General features: G+C 38.3%; 2 protein-coding genes across 3 annotated transcripts in view; both read right to left on the bottom strand.

Moving 5' to 3' along the window:
* Positions 1–14,819, bottom strand: part of LOC132146059 (TBC1 domain family member 10A-like) — a 35,757-nt gene extending 20,938 nt beyond the window's left edge. Inside the window, exon 1 of one of the 2 annotated variants that reach the window (XM_059556986.1) lies at positions 14,690–14,819. In XM_059556986.1, the coding sequence (XP_059412969.1) occupies positions 14,690–14,695 (6 nt within the window). In that variant the 5' untranslated portion in view covers positions 14,696–14,819. Of the gene's footprint in view, positions 1–2,090; positions 2,565–14,689 lie in introns of those variants that run through there. The other variant, XM_059556987.1, reaches the window with a different exon arrangement.
* Positions 12,703–22,908, bottom strand: LOC132146085 (3 beta-hydroxysteroid dehydrogenase type 7-like). Its single transcript, XM_059556988.1, has 6 exons — positions 22,662–22,908; positions 20,418–20,573; positions 17,483–17,591; positions 15,483–15,582; positions 14,690–14,852; positions 12,703–13,392 (listed from the first exon to the last, which is right to left on the bottom strand). The coding sequence occupies exons 1-6, from the start codon at positions 22,816–22,818 to the stop codon at positions 12,977–12,979; spliced, it is 1,101 nt and encodes a 366-aa protein (XP_059412971.1). The 5' UTR covers positions 22,819–22,908; the 3' UTR covers positions 12,703–12,976.
* Positions 22,909–25,221: the final 2,313 nt, after the last annotated feature.

Genomic DNA, 25,221 nt, shown 5'->3' with positions numbered 1-25,221 from the left:
AGGAGTTTAAATATTTACTGTAATAATGACAGCATACTTAACTTGTAGATCTTAGAGAGAGCTACAATGTGTATTTAGCCCAGAATACACAAAGTTTGGGTCTGAAAGATTTTCAGATCTTTATGAAAGAACTCGTTTGTACTCACCAAATCATTTTAACATTACATTTTTTAATATGAATAACCCAAACTATTGATTGGTAGCCTACCTTTAACCCCTTCTCTTTGACAACTTTGAAATTAAAGGGAACATTTATAGATTTCTGAATTCATTAATATATAACAAAATATGACCCATCTCAAATAAATGTACTTCTAAACATACAGGCTGCTATATAAAAGCAGCAAATAACCAGAAAAAAATACAACACAGCAGAAGATAAAGAGGAGAGATACAGCCATTTGTACAAAAGTTACACCACATAAATAATGTTAACAAGAAGATTCATCAGTCTACTACACGTAATATAAGAATTTAAATAAATAAAAGGTAACAAAATGCAAAATGTTGCACCATATTTTAACCATATCCTGAAGAGTAAGAGATACAGAGGACCTGAAGTAAAGACAATGGTCATCTGTTTTCACAATACAGGTCCAGTTTAGGTGTAAAGGAGCAGGGTACCAGTATTTCCTCTTACACTGAGATCTGCCTCCTAGACTTCGGCACAATCTATCTATAAATGTGTCCGAGTACAGATGCTAACAGGAGGAGAAAAGGAAGTGGTTCCTTGACAGAAGCACTGTGGCTGAACATTCGAACACGCCTGTGAAGCCCAGATGCTGTCGAGGCAGACAGCTCCCTAGATTTGAACAAAGCCTAGATGTGATGGTCAGACTGTGGGCTGTCTACAAACAGCTGATGAAATTCACAGAAGTCAGATGACTATTATGACGTAAAGTTATGAAGCATTATCTCACAACGGCAATTAATAATCTCAACACAAACCTCATCAGGGTGTTTTTGTGGTAGAGATAGGAAGTCTTACTCATTTTCACAAATCTTTTCTTTTTCCAAACAGGTGCAAAAATGATTTAGTGATTCATTTGACACAGTGTGATTAGTTATGTTCATGATGTCAGCTCAAAAAGCTTGGTATCTAATTATAAATGATCATTTACATGACACACCCTGGCTGGAAATGCTTTGTGCATTTTTATAAAATGGTATTATTTATTAACTTGTATGTGGTGATAAAACTGAAATACATTTATAACGTTTATGCTGTTATTTTTATATTATTGACAAACAGTCAAATTCTCCAAACACACTTGGAGATAGTAAGCTGTCCACTCACGAACAGCTCGGACCATTTAAAAAGCCCACATCGAGAATGAATCGTTCATATCGGTTCAATCGATTCACTTTAAAGATTCGATTCAGAAGAACAATTCGTTCATGAATCGGACAATGCTACTTTTGTTGGACTCCACCCATACACAAGAACTGTGCTCGTTCCGGTGTTAAGCCTAGTAATATCTGAAGCGTGAGGACAAATGAGTAATAAACAAATCGCACATGTGTTTTTTAAGTTTTTTTTTTTTAGTTTTTAAAAAGGCAATAATATAAACCTGTGAGCTTTCGGTTATATTGTGATTAACCACACGTGAGGTGACTTGACAATAACACGGTACCGGATACCGGATACCGGGAAACCTCCGTTTAAAAAGGCCAACCTCTACACAAAATACATTACGGTTTTAAACACAAGACTATACAGTCATGAAACACACAAGGTCATGAAGTGAGCAGACAGCACCTGAGGACAAGGAGTCGCTGGATTTGGGACTGCCAAGTTTAACATAAAGCTGCTAATCGTGCTGTCTGTCAACAACACACACGGCCTGTATACTGCTAAAACCACCATTCGCTCCATGGTTTGGGATTGACAAGTTTTAATGGTGATGTAACGTGACTCATTGTTAGCTGGTGAGATTGGCCTGCTAACGTCTACGGTAACGTTATCCGGTGCGGCAGATCAGATCAACTTCCCGGTTTACGGCAGTGCTATTGATCGTGTTCATCTGTTCTGACATATCTGTTCCCTCTGAGAAGAGATACAAGAGAAGACCTTCATTATTCAGACTCACCCGCAGCTATCTGTCCGTCTGTCCCGGGGGAGGGGGGGGGGCTCCTGTCTGCTCCGGTTGTTGTAACCCCCCCGCCGCCGCTGCCGCTGAACGGATGTACAGGCTAGAGCGAGGCAGGCCGCTGGGAAGCCGCCGGGCCGATTGAAAAGTCCTAAAGATAAAGCCGCGAGTGCTGGGGCTGGGGGTCTGAGTGTGCCGCTGGGCTAACGGTGTTAGCTAAACACTGCCGCTCCACACTGCGTGAACACTTATCCGCGCAGAAACAGACCCGTAGCACTGCTGGCATTAAGTACTTGTGGTGCGTTTTAAAAAGTCAGGAAACCTCCCTGAATTGTGAACCGGGCAGCATCGCTGGAACAGATAAACACGGCCCTGCTGTCATCTCGCCGTGTCCGCATTTCCTACAACCAACTCTGAGTGACAGCGACGTGCGCGCTCCCGCCACGCAGCGTCGACTGACGCAACGACGCCCAGCCAAGTCACTCGGGCTGAAATGGTTTAAAGGGGTCGTATGATGCGCTTTAAAATTTTCCTTTCTCTTTGGAGTGTAACAAGCTCTTGGTTTATAAAGAAGATCTGTAAAAGTTGCAAAAACTAAAGTCTCAAATCCAAGGAGATATTCTTTATAAAAGTTAAGACTTGTCCACACCTTCCTAAATACCCTTGTTTTAACATGCCCCGTCTATGTCACTGTATGGGAAGATTTGCATAACACTGCCCAAATGTTCAGGCAAAAAAAAAAAAGTGTAACTTTTATTCTTGCTGTAGTATTGTTGTTGCTGCCGCTGCCACCATGTTGTGCTGTGTTTCGTTGTGAAACCGAAACGACTTTGTTTGCTTTGTCATGCTTGGAGCTGATCTGCGCTCGTCGCTGAGGAAATGCATCAACTTCGTGCTGTGGATCACCGGATCGGCTTTCACCATGGATGAAGCAGAATTCAAGGATGAGGTCATCACATGTGGGTGTCGCTAGCCCCCGGCCTCACTCTAGCCAACGGCCGTGTCCTTTGCAAGGACAGTCTGGCGCTTCTGACTCACAGCCTGTAAGTACGTTTTTTATATTTAAAGAATTTGCCACTGATGATTCAGCAGTGTAGTGTAGGCTTGTTCTTTATCGTTTCTCTGATCACAAATGCAGACATGGTTTTATGTTTACACGCATGATACGCAACACAACGGGCAAAAAGACAGTACAAGTCATTATAATCAGTAATTTTGTCCCCACTGGATGCAACAAATGCCTCGTTTTTAATGGGTTTTATTGTTTTTGTCTCATCCTGCTGGGAGACGGAATCATAGTATATTAAGGGGTATAACATTTCCATCACACTCTTGAGGCATTCAGCCAATCCCAACACACTGGATAGCTGACCAATCAGAACACACCTCGCTTTTCAAAACGATTTGGCATGTCATATGATCCCTTTAAAGTCAGCATGAAACAGAAGTAGCGATTTAACTTTTTTCCCTACTGTGACATCTATCCGACTGAAACAGCATCTGAAATGAGAGGACGGTACTTGAATTCACCCTTCTGGAATTGATTGGATAGTTGGAAGTTGGGGCGTTGCTAACAAAATTTAAGCAGATCTGAATGCCAGTTTGTGATTAGTTGTGAGGGAATTTCTCTCCACTGGATTCACCGGCGACACCTAGCATGAAGAATTTTTTTAATTAACAAGGAAGATCAACGGCACAAAACATAAGATGACTCTGACGTTGTCTGTGGTACAGGAGTGGCTTAACAAGAGGAATGTGACAACTAGCCAAATTCCTTGACACGTCTGTGTGTAGTGGCTCGTGATGGCTTGAACCCAGCCTCAGTGCATTACTTGTGAAGTTCTCTAAAATTCTTGAATCCAGTTTGCTTGACAATCCTCATAAGGCTGCGGTTCTCTCGGTTGGTTGTGCATCTTTTTCTTCCACACTTTTTCGTTCCACTAAACTTTCTTTTAACATGCTTGGATACAGCACTCTGTGAACAGCCAGCTTCTTTGGCAGTGAATTTTTGTGACTTACACTCCTTGTGAAGGGTGTCAATGATTGTCAGAGATTTTAAAGGCTCAGGAAACCTTTGCATGTGTTTTGAGTTGATCAGCTGATTGGCATGTCATCATGTTCTAATTTGTTGAGATAGTGAATTGGTGGGTTTTTGTTAAATGTGAGCCAAATCATAACAATTAAAAGAACCAAAGACTACTTCAGTCTGTGTGCATTGAATTTATTTAATACACAAGTTTCACAATTTGATTTGAAATACTGAAATAAATGAACTTTTCTACTACATTCTTATTGATTGAGATGCACCTGTACAGCTCTCGCACATGTTCACGCGAGAGAGAGACTGGCTGAATGATTGAGCACGTCCTCCATCAGTTTAAGTCAGGTAAAAAAAAATATATATATATATATAATAGTTTGAGATGTCCTAAGAGGAATGTTGTGATAATATCCTAATATCCTTTACATTTTTAAGGGTATAGTGTACTCCCCATGGCTTACGTCAGCACTGGTCAATGCATTGATTACTATAAAGTGAAGCATCAGCTTCTGTTTTAACAACCAGAGTTTACCCCTCACGTCACTAGCTCCGCCCTTGGCTTGTGCCATAGCCCTTGACTGGAAGAGAAGATGAGGCGTTTTGAGGGGGAGGGGAGGTTAATGTTTTTGATTAAAGATTAGGAGGCAAGATGAATTTTAAAAAAGTGCAAAGATAAATAATTTATAATAAACACTACAGTCGCGGCCAAAAGTTTTGAGAATTACATAAATATTGGAAATTGGAAAAGTTGCTGCTTATGTTTTTATAATAGCAATTTGCATATACTCCAGAATGTTATGAAGAGTGATCAGATGAATTGCATACTCCTTCTTTGCCATGAAAATTAACTTAATCCCCAAAAAACCTTTCCACTGCATTTCATTGCTGTCAAAGGACCTGCTGAGATCATTTCAGTAATCGTCTTGTTAACTCAGGTGAGAATGTTGACGAGCGCAAGGCTGGAGATCATTATGTCAGGCTGATTGGGTTAGAATGGCAGACTTGACATGTTAAAAGGAGGGTGATGCTTGAAATCATTGTTCTTCCATTGTTAACCTGCAAAGAAACGTGTGCAGCCATCATTGCGTTGCATAAAAATGGCTTCACAGGCAAGGATATTGTGGCTACTAAGATTGCACCTAAGTCAACAATTTATAGGATCATCAAGAACTTCAAGGAAAGAGGTTCAATTCTTGTAAAGAAGGCTTCAGGGCGTCCAAGAAAGTACAGCAGGCGCCAGGATTGTCTCCTAAAGAGGATTCAGCTGCGGGATCGGAGTGCCACCAGTGCAGAGCTTGCTCAGGAATGGCAGCACGCAGGTGTGAGCGCATCTGCACGCACAGTGAGGCCAAGACTTTTGGAAGATGGCCTGGTTTCAAGAAGGGCAGCAAAAAAGCCACTTCTCTCCAAAAAAAAACATCAGGGACAGATTGATCTTCTGCAGAAAGTATAGTGAATGGACTGCTGAGGACTGGGGCAAAGTCATATTCTCCGATGAAGCCCCTTTCTGATTGTTTGGGGCATCTGGAAAAAGGCTTGTCCGGAGAAGAAAAGGTGAGCGCTACCATCAGTCCTGTGTCATGCCAACAGTAAAGCATCCTGACACCATTCATGTGTGGGGTTGCTTCTCATCCAAGGGAGTGGGCTCACTCACAATTCTGCCCAAAAACACAGCCATGAATAAAGAATGGTACCAAAACACCCTCCAACAGCAACTTCTTCCAACAATCCAACAACAGTTTGGTGAAGAACAATGCATTTTCCAGCACGATGGAGCACCGTGCCATAAGGCAAAAGTGGCTCGGGGACCAGAATGTTGAAATTTTGGGTCCATGGCCTGGAAACTCCCCAGATCTTAATCCCATTGAGAACTTGTGGTCAATCCTCAAGAGGCGGGTGGACAAACAAAAACCCACTTATTCTGACAAACTCCAAGAAGTGATTATGAAAGAATGGGTTGCTATCAGTCAGGATTTGGCCCAGAAGTTGACTGAGAGCATGCCCAGTCGAATTGCAGAGGTCCTGAAAAAGAAGGGCCAACACTGCAAATACTGACTCTTTGCATAAATGTCATGTAATTGTCGATAAAAGCCTTTGAAACGTATGAAGTGCTTGTAATTATATTTCAGTACATCACAGAAACAACTGGAACAAAGATCTAAAAGCAGTTTAGCAGCAAACTTTTTGAAAACTAATATTTATGTAATTCTCAAAACTTTTGGCCACGACTGTAGTGTATTCCATTAAAAAAATAAGAATTTTCCATTTTTATTTCAGGGTGACTTTAAAGCAGTGGTCGCCAACCCGTCAATCATGATCGAAGCATTACATTTCTCCATTCTTTGTACTTTATTATCTTGTGCTTATTTTTCTGTTATTCAGGAATTACTGGGACAGTAAATACAGAAAAATACATCGCACAGGCCGTTAAAGAGACGCTGAAGATGAGCACAAAGAGGAGAAAATACTGGAGCAGGCAGAGAAACAGCAATCAGTATCAGAATCAACCAATTTCCTAAAAATACAACACCTAAAAAAAAACTTGATTTTGAGTCAGTCATGATCGGTGCATCACTAATTAAAATACTAAATAAAAGGCCTCAAATTGGAAGTACAAACTGGGATGTCTTTTCCTATCAATTCTTCGATATGTAGCCTAGATCTTGTCTTTCATAAAGGCCAAGGTCAGGGATCTTGTGCTTAAAAAGGTTGGTGACCACTGGTTTAAAGGGTCATGAAACTCCAAACTACTTTTTCTGAGATTTTAGCAGAGGTGATTGTGTTGCACATCATAGAAGACAATGTTAGCATCCATTAATTTTAATTGTTGGAGAAAACTTGTTAATTTTAAGCTTTTTTTCCTGCTATTTTCATCTCTATATTTTCATTTCTGCTATTTTGTGACGTGGCAAAGGACTATACAGAGAGAGTGCATTTAGGCCACACCCACACCGGGGGGGGGGGGCAATCCAACATTCTCCATTGACTTTCTAAAAAGCAAAAAAAAAAAAACTCAGGTTCCCTGAGATAAGGGAATCAGTGTTGTGTATGGAAAAACTCTTGTTTTACTCTGTACTGAAGCCTGATGTGTTCACGTTTGTGTAGCTGCCAAACCAATGGCACTTTATCCCGCCATTGGAGCCGACTTGTATATAAGGTGGCTTGGAGCTGCAGTTCATCAAATCATTTGACTGAAGTGTCAGTCATCGATTTGCGTGAAACTTATAGAATGGCAAGTGACCGAGCGCTCGTTTCGTGAACCAAGGTAATGTCAGTAACTAGAGCGTTCCCTTTCGAACATTTACATCACGTTGTGTATGGGGAGTGCATTCAGTCACGCCATGCTATAAGCAGATACAGGACATCCTGCTCTGCGAGCCCAGTCTTGGAGCACTCATAATGACCCCTAAGAACCTGAGCACACTGTGCTCCAAGCTAGTAGCTGAGAAGCACCAATATAACCAACTTTGCCAAAGGGGAAAGAGTGGAACATTAAAGCAGGGATATCTAAGTCATAAAATCTGGCAAATGTGGATGGCAACAACCAGTCGGCAGCCGCACAGATCTCACCAATACTTGATAGACTTGATAGTTTTGACTCTGCAAAGAAATGTAGCCTTATGTTCTACAATACTGTATGAACTTCACAAAAGACTTAAGCCCGATTTGGACGGTAATTGTTTTTCATGTGGACCTTTATTGTCTAAATTACATTTATTTCTCCTATCACTTACAGGTGCATCTCAATAAATTAGAATGTTGTGGAAAAGTTCATTTCAGTAATTAAATTAAAATTGTGAAAACTTGTGTATTAAATAAATTAAATGCACACAGACTGAAGCAGTTTAAGTCTTTGATTATTTTTAATTGTGATGATTTTGGCTCACATTTAACAAAATTAGGGATGTGCACGGATAGTCGAACATTCGAATATTCGTTCTGCTCTAATTATTCGATAAATAAAAATGATATTCGAATTTCCCCAAAAAAAAAGAAAAAAAAAGTTCACAATAAAACCTAATTTGGTCACTTTCTGTGATTCTCCACGGCATATTTGAAGGTGTATGCAAGCAAAAAATAATTAATGAATGATTAAGGGGCCATTCACATATCGCGCCTAATAAGGCGTGGAAAAGGCTATGCGCGCCGCTTTCTCCTTCTTTCCAAAGCGCTCGGGCAGAAGCGCTCCTGAGGCGACGTGTTCTCTCCATGAAGACGCGGAAATTTCAGCAAAGGATAAATGGATTTGCAGCACAAAAAAAAATCGCTTTCAGTAGCTCTGCTACTAAATTTATTTCAAAATGGCAATCCATATACAGCTATGATCAGCTGTTCCTTCATCTTGGCTGAGCTTTCAACGTTGTTACAGGAAAGGATGAAGCTGAATGTTTAGTTCTTGTCACATGACCCGCGGTTTGCTTGCGGCATTCTGAAAAGTTGAGATGTTTTTAACACGATGCTGTGCCCTGTTCCCTTTATGCGAGTGGTGCGGATGCAGCCGCTGTCACCAACGATGAAGAGGATGCAATGCTCAATCGTCCGAAAAGGCTGAGCCAGTTCTTCAGCGATGATTACAGAGAGTCCAGCCGAGACGAGTGGGAACAGTTCTTGCTGGAGCCATGTATTCCACCAGATGAGGATCCCATTCAGTGGTGAAACGAAAACACGAAGCGCTTCACAAAACTGATTCGCTTAGCACACCGTTATTTGTGAGTCCCGCCAACATCTGTGTCGTGAGAGCGTGTTTTCTCCACGGCCGGCCTTATTGTTAACAGACTAAAGAGCCGACTTTCCTCCGATCATGTTTACATGCCCGTATTTCTTAACAAGAACATTTGAAACAACAGAAAAAAAGCAAAAAAGATTTGCTGACAGTTTAAAAGTTAAGTGTAAGCTACATTCTGTACAATAGCCTAATTGCTGCAGGCTGCTTTACGTTTTTTCTTTGTTCACTTTTTTTTTTTGCTTTTAATCTGTACTTTTGTTTGTTTGCACGCATTGTTAAAGGTTTTCAGCTACAAAACACGATGTGTAATGTTCAAGCTTATTGTAAGCTTTTTCAAAATGACGAAAACAAATGTTGCTGAAAAATAACGTCTGACTCATTAAACTTAATTTAAATAAACGAATATTCGAATATTCGTTTTTTGTGAGCTCAAATATTCGAATGTGATATTTGTGGAAAACGCCCATCCCTAAACAAAATCCAACAAACCTCAACAAATTAGAATATGGTGACATGCCAATCAGCTGATCAACTCAAAACACATGCAAAGGTTTCCTGGGTTTCAAAATGGTCTCTCAGTTTGGTTCGCAAGGCTACACAATCACTGATCTGACAGTTGTCCAGAAGACAATAATTGACATCCTTCACAAGGAGATTAAGCCACAAACATTCATTGCCAGAGTGCTGTATTCAAGCATGTTAACAGAAAGCTGAGTGGGAAGAAAAAGTTGCACAACCAACCGCAGCCTTATGAGGATTGTCAAGCAAAATCGATTCAAGAATTGAAGAACTGGACTGTTGCCCATGTCCTCTTTTCAGATGAGAGCAAGTTTTGTATTTCATTTGGAAACCAAGGTCCTAGAGTCTAGAGGAAGGGTGGAGAAGCTCATAGCCCAAGTTGCTTGAAGTCCAGTGTTAAGTTTCCACAGTCTGTAATGATTTGGGGTTCAATGTCATCTGCTGGTGTTGGTCCATTGTGTTTTTTGAAAACCAAAGTCACTGCACCAGTTTACCAAGAAATCTTGGAGCACTTCATGCTTCCTCACCAGCATTTGTAGATGCTGATTTAATTTTCTAGCTGGATTTGGCATCTGTCCACACTGCCAAAAGCACCAAAAGTTGGCTTAGTGACCATGGTGTTGGTGTGCTTGACTGGTCAGCAAACTCACCAGTCCTGAACCCCATAGAGAATCTATGAGATATTGTCAAGAGGAAAATGAGAAACAAGAGACCAAACAATACAGATGAGCTGAAGGCCACTGTCAAAGATACCTGGGCTTCCATATCACCTCAGCAGTGCCACAAACTGATCACCTCCATGCCACGCTGAATTGAGGCAGTAATTAAAGCAAAAGGATCCCCTACCAAGTATGGAGTAAATGTACAGCAAATTAACATACTTTCCAGAAGGAAAGTATTTTCCAGAAAAATGTTTTTTTTAATTTTATTTTATTACTTATGAAGTATTCTAATTTGTTGAGATGGTGAATTGGTGGGTTTTTGTTAAATGTGAGCCAAAATCATCACAATTAAAAGAACCAAAGACTTAAACTACTTCAGTCTGTGTGCACGGAATTTTTTTATACACGAGTTTCACAATTTGAGTTGAATTACTAAAATGAACTTCAACGACATTCTAATTTATTCAGATGCATCTGTATCTTGGGCACTTTTTGAATTTAAATTCTGACTGTTGACTGAAAATGATGCATGTGTTTTTTCGAGGGTATCGGTAAATTACTTGATTGACGTTTTGACAATGACTGCTTGCATATTTTAATCACATTTGAGCTGTATTTGCCCCCATATGATTCATGGGAAATTTAGGCTATCGTTATTATATATTATTTTGTTTTAAGTAGTTAAAAACTGCTCCTAACAACCTTGACTGACATACATTATTTCGGGCGGTTTTATTCTGAGATTTTGGGCTGGAAATCGTCAATCCAATCTGGCAACACTGGTCTCCAGAACGTGCGCCGTTAAAATATTTTCAGATAGATGTACTCCGAGTTACGAACTCTGACGTCACATAGCCTGCGAAACAACAATGGCATGCCTCTACGGATAATATTGCCTATGGATGCAGTGTTTACGCAAGTGGTGCACGTTGAAAAAACAATTTTAGGACAATATAACATTGCAATAAAATTAATAATCTAGCTACAATTGCTTGCGCTCAGGAAGTTTGGCGTGACTTGCCTGGAATGCTATAAAGTCGTGAGTCGTGGTTTCAAATCGTGACTTACGGGCTCAAAAACCCCCTCCTGGAACGCAGCAGAAGAACTCGGATATACTCGGATAGGTCATGTGTATTAACCACTAGATGTCGCAGTGGACACACAGTTTGTATCTGTAACTTAAACTACTGTAATGTCAATACTTCACTCGAGGTTACACCACAGGCAATTAGGGTTGTTAAACTGTCAAGTGTCACTCATCCATTACAGAAGAGTAAATATTGTGAGGATCACTATGGAAGCTCTGCCAGAGGAAATCCCATGAGTCACAGTACTACAGCTCATTGTAAAATAATGCCCATGAATTGAAGCCAGTTGAGAACACTCGTGTGTTTTTTCTGATCCTTCAAGGTTCCGATTTTTATCTGCCCCTTTAAAGTTTCAAACAACATTCAAAGGAATAGTCCACACGAAAATGAAAAGACCGCCCTCATCATGATATAGCAAACATGCATGAGCTTGCTTTCTTTTGTGGAACACACACAGAAATAAAAAACTATACTTTCCAACTAAATTAGCAAAAGATATCTCGTGTCCTATGCATTTCAAACATTCACCTTTAAACAGATAGAATCGTCTATACGTAGAATCGTTGCTATTATAACTCTAGTCTATAACAATAGAAGCTGATGTGGAAAATCTGGTCTTAATCTTGTCCAGGCAGAGATGGTTTTTGTGAGTCACTGTAATAATTCTTTAAGATTGTGTTTCAGAGAGCAAAACTGCAATTGAGTTACACACAAGGGATTTAGCAGCTTAATTATAGCAATTTAAAAGTTGTTAAAAAGCACCAATAAATTATAAAGTTTTATGTACTGCAATTTTTTTTTTCAGTAAACCCAAAAGTGCTAGGAGGCAAAATCTTTGAGTGTAAAAGGTGTAAAATGTAGATAAATTGACACATTTTCTAAATAGAACAAATAAACACGCACACACAAATAATTAATAAATAAAAAAATAGCCAAATTAGGTTTCCTTTTGCAGTTTAAAAACTAGTCAGAAATCATGAGATTAATCACAATTATTTTATTCTATTGATTTTTTTTCCCTGTACATCATTGTTGTGCGTCTCCTGACAAACACAGAAGGTGTTTGACTTGAAGCAGCACTGGACAGACCATTCTGTGTATAACATCAAAATACCACAAGAATGATTAGAGAGCATTTTTGAAGTTTTTATTCTTAGGTCAAATAAATCTTGCTGTTTTGCTTTTGTTAAAAGCAGTGTTGAAAACTAAATATCGTCCATGCACTATATGTGCATAAAATTCAAAAAGCTTAATACTTGTGTATATATTAGCAATGTTTCATACAAACAATTAAATATTTTAATAAACAATTAACTTAAAAGCTTGTGCTTATTAGCACATAATCGTCTAACAGTGATGTTATGTAATGTTCCTGTGAAATGATTCGGACAAAGAAATGTATAAATATACCCCCATATGTGGTGGACTATACACAAAACTTAACTGATAAAGTAGATTCAGATTAACAGAATATAATGTTTTTTTTAATTGCAGGATTACTATTCTTTAAATAGCCTCACTTGTGCATTTTGCATGAAAGTGCTTGTATGTAATGTAAAGATTATGCTCCCAGCTGTTACTATGACATTAATAATTCAATATTTTTATTAATCTAATAGATCACTGTGAACAAATCAAAAGGGCTTATATGATTAAGAGGTGCTTGGTTCATGTGTATTTATATGAAAACACATACTGAATACTGCAAAACAACGTCCAAATGTTCATCATCAGGTGAAAAGTCAAATGCTTGACACACATGCTTTACACACAGAGTCACAAAACCTCATCTTTCATTTTTGGACACAGATGTGTTTATGAAAACTGTCCTCCTGACAATGAAGCAGCTGTTAGGAGTCCTTAGTGTGGGTTTCTAAAGGGAACGTGTTGACCCAGCTCTGTGTGCGGGCCAGACACTCCTCCCAGCTGTAGAGCGGTCGGTACTGAAAGTGACGGAAAGCCTTGTCTGTGCGGACAGTGAAGGATGTGCAGGCCACAGCGAGTGTGTATCCATTAAGCAGTGGGGTGTAGTTGCAGAACGGCTTCAGGAGCCAGCGTATCGAGTCGTTCATCCACGCTATGAACCACAGCACCCACACGGGCACGTGCAACGAGCGAAAGTTGAACGTCGACAAGAACTGCATGTTGAAGTCCTCGTAGCTCTTATATGGGGAGTCGTCGTAGCAGAAATAATATTCCCCACCCAGCCTATCAGGATGTTCCCGCAGAGCACGTGCTGCTAGCAAGTGCATCCATGCCACGTTCCCTGCATGCACAAAATCACATAATCTGAAGATTACAGGGCTGAACCTTATGCAATTTAATTACAGCAATTATAAAACCATTACATAAATATACAAACAGCACAGATAAATTCACATTTTATGTACAGCTGTTTTTCCTTTTTTTAATAAAGCCAAGAGTACTGGGGGACCACAGAATTATGTTGAGTTTAGTTTTTAATTAAATTACGATTCTTTCTAAAGACTGGATAAAAATTAGATTCATCACAATTAACTGAAGTCTGCAGGGTTCCAGCCCTCCAGGAATTGAGTTTGACACTCCTGGTCTAAGAGGACCAGTTTCAGGAATGGCAAACACGAATGTTAAATTTACGCGAGGGAATCCGTTAAATCATGCCGTGAATCATTGCTATGATTGACGGTGGTAATAGAATGAATCATCTGATGAGCTGATGTCAAAACAGAGCTGTGTGAGTCAGACTAAATTCAGAATAACAAAACTACAGCAGCAACACGTCTGTGCTGGAGAAAACCTAAACGATGTAGTTATTAAATAATATCGAAACATTTCAAAATATTCAATGCATTATTTAATTGTTATACCAGCTAATTAAATATGTATTTAACTATAAAGGGATTTTAATAATTCAGGATTATAGGCTGTTGTCTGGCCTTATTTATTTATTTATTTATTTTTTCAAATGACAAGTGATTTTGTGACTTCCTGCACTTGCTATACTTTATACTTCAGTGCAATAAAGTACTAAATGTGTTATAATACTTATTTTATAATAAATCAAAAGACATGAAAAAACGAGGGAGCTGAAATGGCAGCTGCAGCCAATGAGTGATCCTCAGCTGTCATCCCGTGCTATTAACAGTAACTTCATTTTCATCTTAAAGTGTCTTTATTTTTTACCAAGAGAAACGTTTTTGGCACATTTCTTCATGAATGAAAACTTAACTTTCAATAAAGTGAATTTCACTGCACAGAGTTAAAAAATAATAAAGGCTTTTAAAAATTGTTCATGGCTATGAATGTAAATATTGACTATTGAGAATACCTTTACGATGTTGTTTAAGACATTAGCCTAACGGCCTAAACGGTTACGACAGTGTTTATTTGTCAGCATTTACATGTACAGTTATGTGTCAGGGCACTTTCCTGGCATTACCAGACTCTGCATATACAATTATATGTACAGGTTTCTGTGAGAGTCTCTACATATATTCGGCACATATAAAATTCTCTTTATCCGGTAGTTCTAAACGGGTTACACTGTTCCCATGGTCACGGTCTTCTGCTGTCACCATGGTTACCTGCATAGACCCTTCCGTGCTCAGTGTTCTGTGGAACTCCTCTGATCACCCAACCACCAGTCCGCACCCCATTCAGATAGAAGTCCTTCATGAGCTGATGCTGTTCCCCGTAGATGCCTGTTGGCCGTAGTGAGCATGTGTAGAGAGAGTTCCCTCCCTTGACCTAATCATGAAGAGTGACAATCAATAACTGACATCAGCAGAAAAGCAAAGAGACTGTCTTTTGATTACATTACAGTTCACTCAGATGCAGAAGATCCATCAACAGTGTTACAAAGATGTATAGTATTAACTGGGAAACGCCAATAAATGCATGGCTTGCTGAAACAAAAAGAGCTAAACGCAACCATATGCAATAATTTAAGGCTTCCAACTTGACTGCTATATGCAGTACCTTTCCCTTGGGCTTGGGTGGGTGCAGCATTGTGCAAAGTGAGAAGCATGAGTTCCAATTTCATCAAAATATCAGTAGATTGAATAAAACAGTTAAACTTTCTAGACTGTCAAAAATCCTAACATGTAGTATGCATCTCCAGAATGTAGTCTTAAAAACAAATGGTGAGTTTAGAACTTCCTACATGTGAATTAAAGATAGGAAACTGCTTTATTAAAGAAAAAAAAAATTAAATATAAAATAAAATAAGAGAAAGCTGCAACTAATATATTAATCAAACTCTGTGTTTGTAAATGCTGATTGTACTTCTTCGATATAATTAAACATGCTAAAAAGGGAAATTCATGGTCCAATCTAAACCAATGCATGATTGTTGTACTCCCCTGGACTGTGTTGTACCTTTGTACCATTGGCTCCCAGCACCATTTTCTCAGCTGTAGCTTTGGTCTTAGGGTAGGGCATCTCATGGAATATATTATATGGAGTATCCTCATTCCCTCTGTGCAAAGGAAGAACAACACCAAGAGTTCAAATCTTTGCAAAATGAAAAGTTATTCAAGTAATAGGTAGCAGAGCTACTCATACCAAAGACTATATAATACCCATGACGTGTCACTCATATAGTTTTGAATGGGGAAAAATGCAACGCTCAATATGGCCTCTCAATTGCAGGAAACTCCGCCTTCTAAATGAAAGAGCCAATCCCTAATAAAGTCAGCACGTCACTGCAGCTGCCATTAGAAGTGTCCCGGTTACTATAGAAACAGCACTCCGAGATGTGCTCAGGAGGTCCTTAACTGAAGTCATGTGCCTGACCGACCAGTGCAGCCAAATTATACCCCAACTCAGACCCATAATGCAGAGATTCTCCCCTCTAAATGAGTGGACAAAGATGCATTCTTACAGCTTGCACAGAATCACACTATATCCAAACAATGACCCAAACATAACAGATTCAAAAAAATGTTGATGCCTATCCCTGTCTATCCTGCAAAAGGTAGTTTAAAATCTAAAATTTTAGGTAAAATACTGTATTTGAGTATGTATGATTATTAGTTTAGTTATTTTTTTAGTATGATTATTAGTTGAAGTATAACGTTGGGTTATGGTTGTTATTAATGACAATTATTTCTAGAAATACTTTGTTTCATTTTACTTAAGCAATTAATATAATGTAAAAGCAGCAGACATTATAACATTTCCAGGTTGTGAAGGTTTTTTCCTTTTTATCTTTTTTTATATATAGTTGGCTGTGACAGCACGTACACACTTTCCTGCAAAAACTGTTTTTATTACCATGACCCTAGAAAGGCATTACCAATGGCATGCAACCAATGTTTAGCAACAATATTAAATATCAAAACAGTCCACAAGGACTTCATACAAATGTGCAGGAAAGGAGAAAGAAATGGAGAGAGAGAGATGAAATATAATACTGAGGCTGTTTAAATAATGACATTTTCATTTGAATGTGTGCATGTTTATTTCCAAAAATATAGGAAAATATTTCGGTTTACTGATATTACTCAGGGAGAAATAAAAATCTGTGTGTGTGTGTTAGTCACTCTCCAAGGAAAATGTTAATGCTTTTAGCATGTGGCAGTAATGGAAACCTTCAAGCCAAGGCTTTGCTCGGTGTGCTGTTTTAATTAGAGTTCTAGCTAGACTACTTCAGTTAAAAGCCTTTATTAAACTGTCAGATGTGAAACAACTGAAACATAACCCTAAAGCAAGTGACATTTTTCTTTGGTTGATTTCCAGGCCAAACCGCAACAGAGCATTCACAAACTCCTACACATGATCCGCCCCTTGCAGGTTTGTTTTTTTGGGCTGATGGATTGTCCTTTCATCAACCAATATCAGTGTAGAACTTTTAAACCCACATAACATGCAAAATACATGGGCTCCCTTCAAAATCAGCACAAAAAAAAATGGAGAAAAAACACCAGATTCCATCTGTGCAAACTATTTACAGAGCTGGCAACTGCTATTTCAGAAATCAGGTGACAAATCATCACAAGACGTGCTTTGAGACATATTAGTGCCACTTATCAGGTGACTTATAGGAAAACAGCATAAACAGACTCTCTCTATATATAATTAAAGTTGGAATAGCATTCCCAGGGCATGTCCATCTTGACTGTGGTCTGTAATTCTTCAGCTTGAAAGATATTTCAAGATGGAATGTTGTGTATGTTGTAAAATTCTGCTGTCATTCCAGAATGCGTTCAGCATGTTCAAACCCTTCCCTTCAGTTATCTCAGACATTCCCTCCATGATACCCAAATCTTTAAACACTTTTAACTATTTATTTTTAATGAATGTTCTGAATTTAAAACATGCCACTTTGTAAGGAGTTCTTGCATATATCAAACAGCTATTAAAATAAAGTCACTTACCTGACGAATGTATCTCCTTTTACATTTGGACCAACCACCTCCATGGAGCTTGTATACACCAAATACTGAATACCAATTTCCACACAAGCGTTTATTACATTCTCCGTCCCTGATGGAGCACAACATCCAAAAATAATAAATATTAAAAATGCACGGCAAACAGCTAAAGGGTGAAGAAAACAGGAACGCGGTTAAAAACAAAAGAAAGACTTAAAAGCTGACATTAATGAGAACGATTAAGTCTGAAACTGAATAGATCAAGTGATAAGAGGAAAAACAAAAAAGGTAACTAGATGTGCGTTGGCTTTTTTGCTAATCAGATCATTCAGTGGTTTTTAAAGAGAAGATTTCTAGAGAAGTAAGGTGGAGTGCAAATGTGAGAGCAATGGAAAGAATGATATGATAGGAGAGGGTCCAAAGTAAAGGAAAAATTCCAGTACGAACACACATTCATCAGCTCTAGCTCTTGTTTTCATCTGTAAACCAGGGGTTTATCTGTATCTACTAATGCAATAAAGACACGGGCCTCAAGACATGTTAGGAACCCTTGAAGGGTTACTCCACCCCAAAATGAAAATTGATTAATCACCCCCAACCCCCATGTCATTCCAAACCCCTTAAAAGCTTCGCTCGTCCTCGGAATACAATTTAAGATATTTTGGATGAAAACCAGGAGGCTTGTGACTGTCCCATAGACTGCCAAGTAAGTTACACTGTCATGGTCCAGAAAGTATGAAAGACATCGTCAGAATAGTTCATCTGCCATCAGTGGTTCAACCGTAACATTATGAAGCAACAACAATACTTTTTTTTTACAGGAAGAAAGCAAAAATATAGGGGTAAGTGATAAATGAACATTTTTATTTTGGAAAGTATCCCTTTAACCAGTAAGGTCTACCACAAACAGTCAGAATTGAAAACATGCTGATGAATAAGTGTAAAACAATAAAAGGGATGAAGGCGATATGAACACATAAATACTCTTATCTGTGGTTATATACAGAAGATGTTTTTACACATTCAGGTGTGCGTTGACCTTTATGAAACGCGTATGCTTTATTTCTCATAAAGCATGATCTGTCCAGGCTTGCAGGAGGTTTTATTGTACAATTGCTGTGAACTATGGTTAAAAACAACATATTTTTGTTCTTATTATGCTCACTTTATTACATGTAGGAAGAGTGAGATGAGAATTCCTGCCACCTTTGTGAGGGTAAACGATGCATTTCCGGACCAAAGAGACCAGCTTTAAGGTTACTGGAAATGTCGGACAAACCAAAGCACGCAAAACGCCTACTAACATTTACTCTAACAATAAAAACCCACTTCTGTTTGAGGTCAGTAAGATGTTTTTAAAATAAATTCTTTTTTTCTTTTTTTTTTAATGCAGAACTTTGTCAAAGAATTCTGAAAAAAAAACTCACAATTTCAATTAAACATTGATAATAATAATAATAATAATAATAATAATAATAATTTATTGAGCAGTAAATCATATTAGAATGATTTCTGAAGGATCATGTGACACTGAAGACTGGAGTAATAACTGCTGAAAATTCAGCTTTACCATCACTGGAATAAATTCAGTTTCATAATATATTAAAATAGAAATAATAATAATAAAAATAGTAATAATATTTCCACAATATTACAGTCACAGGCAAAAGTTTTGGCAGTGACAAATTTTGTGTTTTGCAAAGTTTGCTGCTTCAGTTTTTGTAAATTATTTCCCCACGTTTCTATGGTATACTGAAAAACAATTATACACATATCATAAGTTTTAAAGGCTTTTATTGGCAATATGAGTCAATATTTCCAGAGTTGACCCATGTTCTTCATAACCTCTGTAATTCACTCTGGCATGATGGATATTAGCTTCTGAGCCAAATCCTGACTGTTGGAGATCCACTGTTGTCTTATTAGTTCTCAGAGTTGATCACAGTTTGTGGGCTTCTTCTTGTCCACTCACCTTTGAGGACTGACCACAGGTTCTCTATGGGATGGAGATCTGGGGAGCTGCCTGGCCACGGATCCAACATTTCAATGTTATGATCTTCGAGCAACACTTTATCACAACCGTCATGCTGGAAAATGCACGGATCACCAAATTGCTCATGGATCGTTGGAAGAAGTCACTCTTGCAGAAGGTTTTGATATCATTCTTTATTCATGGCAGTGTTTTTGGGCAGAATTATGAGAGAGCCCTCTGCCTCGGTAGAAAAGCAACCCCAAACATGAATGGTCTCAATGGTCTTCACCTTTTCTTCTCTGAACAATTGATTTTTCAGATTTCCCAAAAAGTTGGAAGGAAGCTTCAGAGGAAATCACTCTGCACCAGTCTTCTGGCGTCCAATCCTTGTACTTCCTGCACAATTTCAGTCTGTCCTTGATGTTTCTCTTTGAGGAAGTGGCTTTTTTGCTGCCTTTTTTGACTCCAGGTTGTTGTCCAAAACTCTTGGCCTCACTGTGTGTGCAGATGCCCTCACACCGACCTGCTGCTGGTATGTTAAGTCAATAAATGTTGGCTGGTCATTTTGTGTCAGGATCAAAAAACTGAAATGTGTGTTTTTGTGAAAAGTTCATTTTTTTGGCCAATGACTCTTTTAGCAATTATGTATCTGTTCAGTCTACATAATAATCTAGAAACTATGTGAATGAACACCACAAACTTGACACAAATTTGTCACTGCAAAAACGTTTGGCCTTGACTGTAGTTTTTACTGTATTTTTGATCAAATAAATATAGCCTTGGTGAGCATGAGAGACTTTCCAAACAGCAGTGTGTTTTTAATCTTAAAGTAATCTCCAGTCTATCTACTCTGTATTTCAAAGTTTATTTCCTAAAGCGTATTCTGAAGCAACTCCTAAACCCTTTCAAAGTGCAAAACACTGACGTCACTTCTACAAGGTCACTGCTACCTTATTCTACACTCACCTTGTACATTGACAGCATAGATGGCCTTCTCAGGAACCTTATACCAGACATCAACCAAACTAGCTGCGTGGAAAACCAGGTCTGCTCCCTGAAAGGCGTCACGCACGCTCCCATAGTCTGTTATATCTCCAGGTACCACCACCACCTTCACATGCTCTGCGCATAAAAGAGAAAGATACAGTACATTGTTAAAAGCATATTGTTAGAGTTCTGATAAGCAGGTGTATCTATATAAAGTGTTTTTATGTACAATGAGGTAGTTGTCATGCAAACAGACAGGCAGCTGAGAATTGACGTGACTACCAGTACATACAATAAAGCAACGGTTATATGATGAAAAGATTTCAATAGTAGTCCAGTCTACTGACAATCATCTGCATTCTTAGTAGCACAACAAAGTGTGGGTGAGCTTCATGTGTTCCAGTGAATAAGGGTGTAACCAGGGATGTGTTTTATCTCTATAATAAACCATTGGAAGTTTCCTGATGATTTCAGGGATCCTAAGTGATATTCTTGATAACAATGACAATTATCCTGAAGCAGGAAACAAACAATAAACTCCATCTACTTGGTGGAAGCAACACCCTCATCTTGGTAAACAAAATGCAGTGTTTTTCATTCCCAGGCAAAGAACTCCTGTAGCGTCTTTCTGATCTCTGAATTTTCCATTTGCTTTTGGACACATGCATTTAACAACTCCACAGAATTACAGGTTTTAAACCACTACACAAGACAAACAATTAATGTGAGCCGCTATCAGCTGCTGTGCATTGCAGATGTTCAAATAAACAGGTTCTATCACATCTGTGTGATGGTTAGTTAACTTCACTTTATAATCGTAAAAAATAAAGTCTGCCTATGAACAAAGCTTTCCAAGTAACACAAAATCAGTCACATACAAAAATCACTTACTAGCTCACTATGCAAGTAGGTCGATGTTTGAAACTTCTGATAAAAAAAAAAAGGTTATCTAACCTCTTTCTGTAGCCATATGGACTTTGACCACATGCTAAGCTTTTTCAAGTATCTCTGTGGAAGTAAAGTGAACTCTCCCCTATTAGAGCCTGGGATTAAAAACTAGCAATATGTGAGGGCTAGAATACATTAGGAACACAAATAAGAACCAGGGAACCGAAATTTTAATTCTAACTTCCCTCGTGAATCTATTCCTCTGGCAGACGTTGCATGATGATATAGTGCAAAAGGACATTGTGCTTCAGCTAAGAAGCACTACATATTTGCTGAAAATGAGAGATCAGTTTCTCCATAATAATGTGATCAATGAGGGTGGGTGAATACAGTGAATAACATCCCATAATCCCATTGTACGAAGCAAGACATCAGCCGGATGGAGCATCCTGGTGATGCCCAGTGAGAGGAGGAGACTGGACTGGATGGAAATGACTGGTGTGGACTGACCTTACGACCTGAACCAAGCCCAAATACACACTAATAAATCCAAGGATATGAAAAACATTTCCATTTCTTTTGTCATTTCAATGCCCTTTCCCGTTATTGGAGTCACAGAAACAGATGTTTCCCGTGGGCACGTACAGAAACTACACCCTATACTGTGAACATCACGGATGCAGACAAATTATCAGGAACTAGTTAATAAAACAAAGAGTGTTTCTAATGATGGCCACTTTTGTGTCTCACCACCCCAACTTAGAAAATGTTTTTCCATGCCTCCATGAAAAAAAATACATTTTAAGAACTATGATAATCTAAATAAACAATATACAAACAATTTCTTTATTCCTGGAGTATGTAATGTTTCAAAAAAAAATATCACACTTCTCTAGGTTTTGTGGCGTTATTTATAACACAACCACCAAAATTGCGTCAATTCTGAGAAGTGAAAGACCATCTCGACATGAAATATGATGCATTATGTAGAAAATAAAGATTGTAAATCTTGTGAATATACAGTTTTTAAGGGGCTATTTGTCATTTCGTCAAAATTCAAAAACACAATTATCAAAAACACAATTCAATTGCATTAAAACAACACTGAATAGCATCCTTGGTGATTTATATATACTTTGGAGATTAAATAAATTACTCCAAGTGCGAAATTATTGAAGAAACATCTGGTCATGACATGGTATTTGCAGGGTAAGTTAACTACGTAAAACACAACACCGAACGCAATGTTCAACAAGAAAACGATTTCATAATCACCGTGGACACTAACAAGCTCGTAGACATCATAATGAACAGTTTGTTTGAAGTGTTTCTTACCTGTACTGTGACTTTGTAGAGGATAAACGGTTTTATCGAAAAGCCTTATCTCCTTGATATTTTTTTCCTTCTCCAGCAAAACTCTCAACAGGTGCTGCCCGAGAAAACCGCATCCTCCGGTTATCACGTAAGTTAACGTCGACTTCTCATTAGTCATTTTATTACGCCGTTGAGTCCTCTCCTGGTATTGACTTCAGTACAGAGACGCTCAAGTGGTTCACTCTGTGAATATAACGGAAAAAAGGACGAGTCAAGGGTATCAACGTATAGTTCAGCGAGTCAAAATGAGGTCTCCCCTAAACGGGGGGAGGGGAGGGGAGGGGAGGGGGGTTGCATTATGTGAATGTGGGTTAGGCTTGAAAAACTGCCCCTCCTCCTAATCTGCCCGCCCATATACTGCACGTTAAAATCTTGTCAAAATGTAGCCTACTTTTCTACTAAATTTTACCTATTAGATTTTAGGTTTTTTTTTAATCCGTGAATGTTTGAGATCTTCAAGTAAATATTTGACCATAGGTTAACAGAGAGACAACATGTAATATTGGTATTTTTAAAATAGACTGTGATGTGCACATACTTGAAACTCATCCATCCCACTGGAGCTTATCTTATTTGTGTCTTTATGTGCATGATCACTCATCTACCATCACATTGTCTTCTTTGCACAAACCTTAAATAAACCACTTACAAGTCCATATGGCATGAAGTTAGCACACAGTAGAAATTCAACTTATGATTCATTCTTATACCGTAATGTTAGTTTCATGTGTTGTGTCTGGACTTACTAATGCAAGAAATCAGCTCAGTCTCAGTATGACTGAAAATGTTAGATCTATAAGACTGTTTTGACCTGTTTGAGCCAGATAGCACAGACAGATTCTCCTGAACTGTAATTTGCTAAATCATAATCTGCGTGAGTAGTTAAAAATTAACACAATGATCATAACTTTAATCACAAAAACAATCTCCAGTCAAGGATAGGGCCATTTAACCCATATCAGCTATAATTTAGCCTGTTAAAACAGAACATGATAACTCGTGGAGAGAGAGAGAGGAGTGTGTTAATGTTTGAACGTAAAAAAAACACCCTCCCAGCACTTTTTAACTTGCTTCTTTTTGCATAATCTTTAACGCTGCATGGGAGAAAACTGTAGATGAAAGCAAATTTAAGCAAGAGGATTTGCAAGAGTGTTTAACAGTTAGACTGTTACTTAACTGGTTACATCAGGCCAACAGCTCTTAACTGGACTTAAGAGCTGAAACATTATAAACAAAAGAATCTTAACTTTATTAGAGATTCTTTTCTTTAAAAAAAAAAAAACAGTCAAGGTAAATACCAGTGCAGTGTTTAAACTAAAATATACAAAGACAAGGAAAAGAATGAGGCAACAATTTCAGGTTGAGGATCTTTTTCAATAAGCTGAGCAGCCAGGTTGGACATTAATATAATATAAAGTCCTGTCATTCACTCTGTCATTTTAAATCTAGTTTGAGTTTGTCTTTAAAAAAAAAAAATCTCAAAATAACCAAGTACACTGTAAAAAAAATAATAATGATAATAATAAAAAAATAAATAAACCATCAATCAGTGACACTTCCTGCAAAATACCGGAGGATGTGGTTGCCAGAACTTTACCGTAAAAATATGGTAACAACATTTTAGGTTACAGACTTCATTTCACTGAAAAAAAACACTTGTTTCAATATCTGATATAATGTTAATATGTCAACTCCTCTGAATTAATTATATCTACATTGAATCACCAAAAATAGGTGGCGAACAACAGGATAACTCATCACAAACAGCTCTCACACAAGCTGAGTGAATACTAATATATAGTTCAGCGGTTCTGTAAACCTCTCCATGAAGCACCCACAGCACTGCACACTGTTTATGTCTCCCTGTATCTGACACAGCCACTTTAGGTCTTGCATTCTCCACTAATGAGCTGATGAATTGAATCAGGTGTGATAATTGTGGGAGACATACAAAATGTGCAGGTCAATGGGGTAATCCAGGACCGGTTTGAGAACCACTGCTATACAGGTGCTTGTCATATAATTAGAATATCATCAAAAAGTTGATTACACTAATTCCATTCAAAAAGTGAAACTTGTATATTATATTCATTCATTACACACAGACTGATGTATTTCAAATGTTTATTTCTTTTAATTCTGATGATTATAACTGACAACTAAGGAAAATCCCAAATTCAGTATCTCAGAAAATTAGAATATAACTTAAGACCAATACAAAAGAAAGGATTTTTAGAAATCTTGGCCAACTAAAAAGTATAAAACTGAGAAGTATGAGCATGTACAGCACTCAATACTTAGTTGGGACTCCTTTTGCCTGAATTACTGCAGCAATGCGGCGTGGCATGGAGTCGATCAGTCTGTGGCACTGCTCTGGTGTTATGATAGTGGCCTTCAGCTCTTCTGCATTCTTGGGTCTGGCATATTGCATCTTCCTCTTCGCAATACCGCATAGATTTTCTATATGGTTAAGGTCAGGTGAGTTTGCTGGACAATTAAGAACAGGTATAAACCATGGTCC

Source organism: Carassius carassius, chromosome 1 (assembly GCF_963082965.1).
Source record: "Carassius carassius chromosome 1, fCarCar2.1, whole genome shotgun sequence".
Lineage (NCBI taxonomy): Eukaryota > Metazoa > Chordata > Actinopteri > Cypriniformes > Cyprinidae > Carassius > Carassius carassius.
The sequence above is the reverse complement of the archived record's forward strand: the minus strand, read 5'-3'. Positions and strand labels throughout refer to the sequence as shown.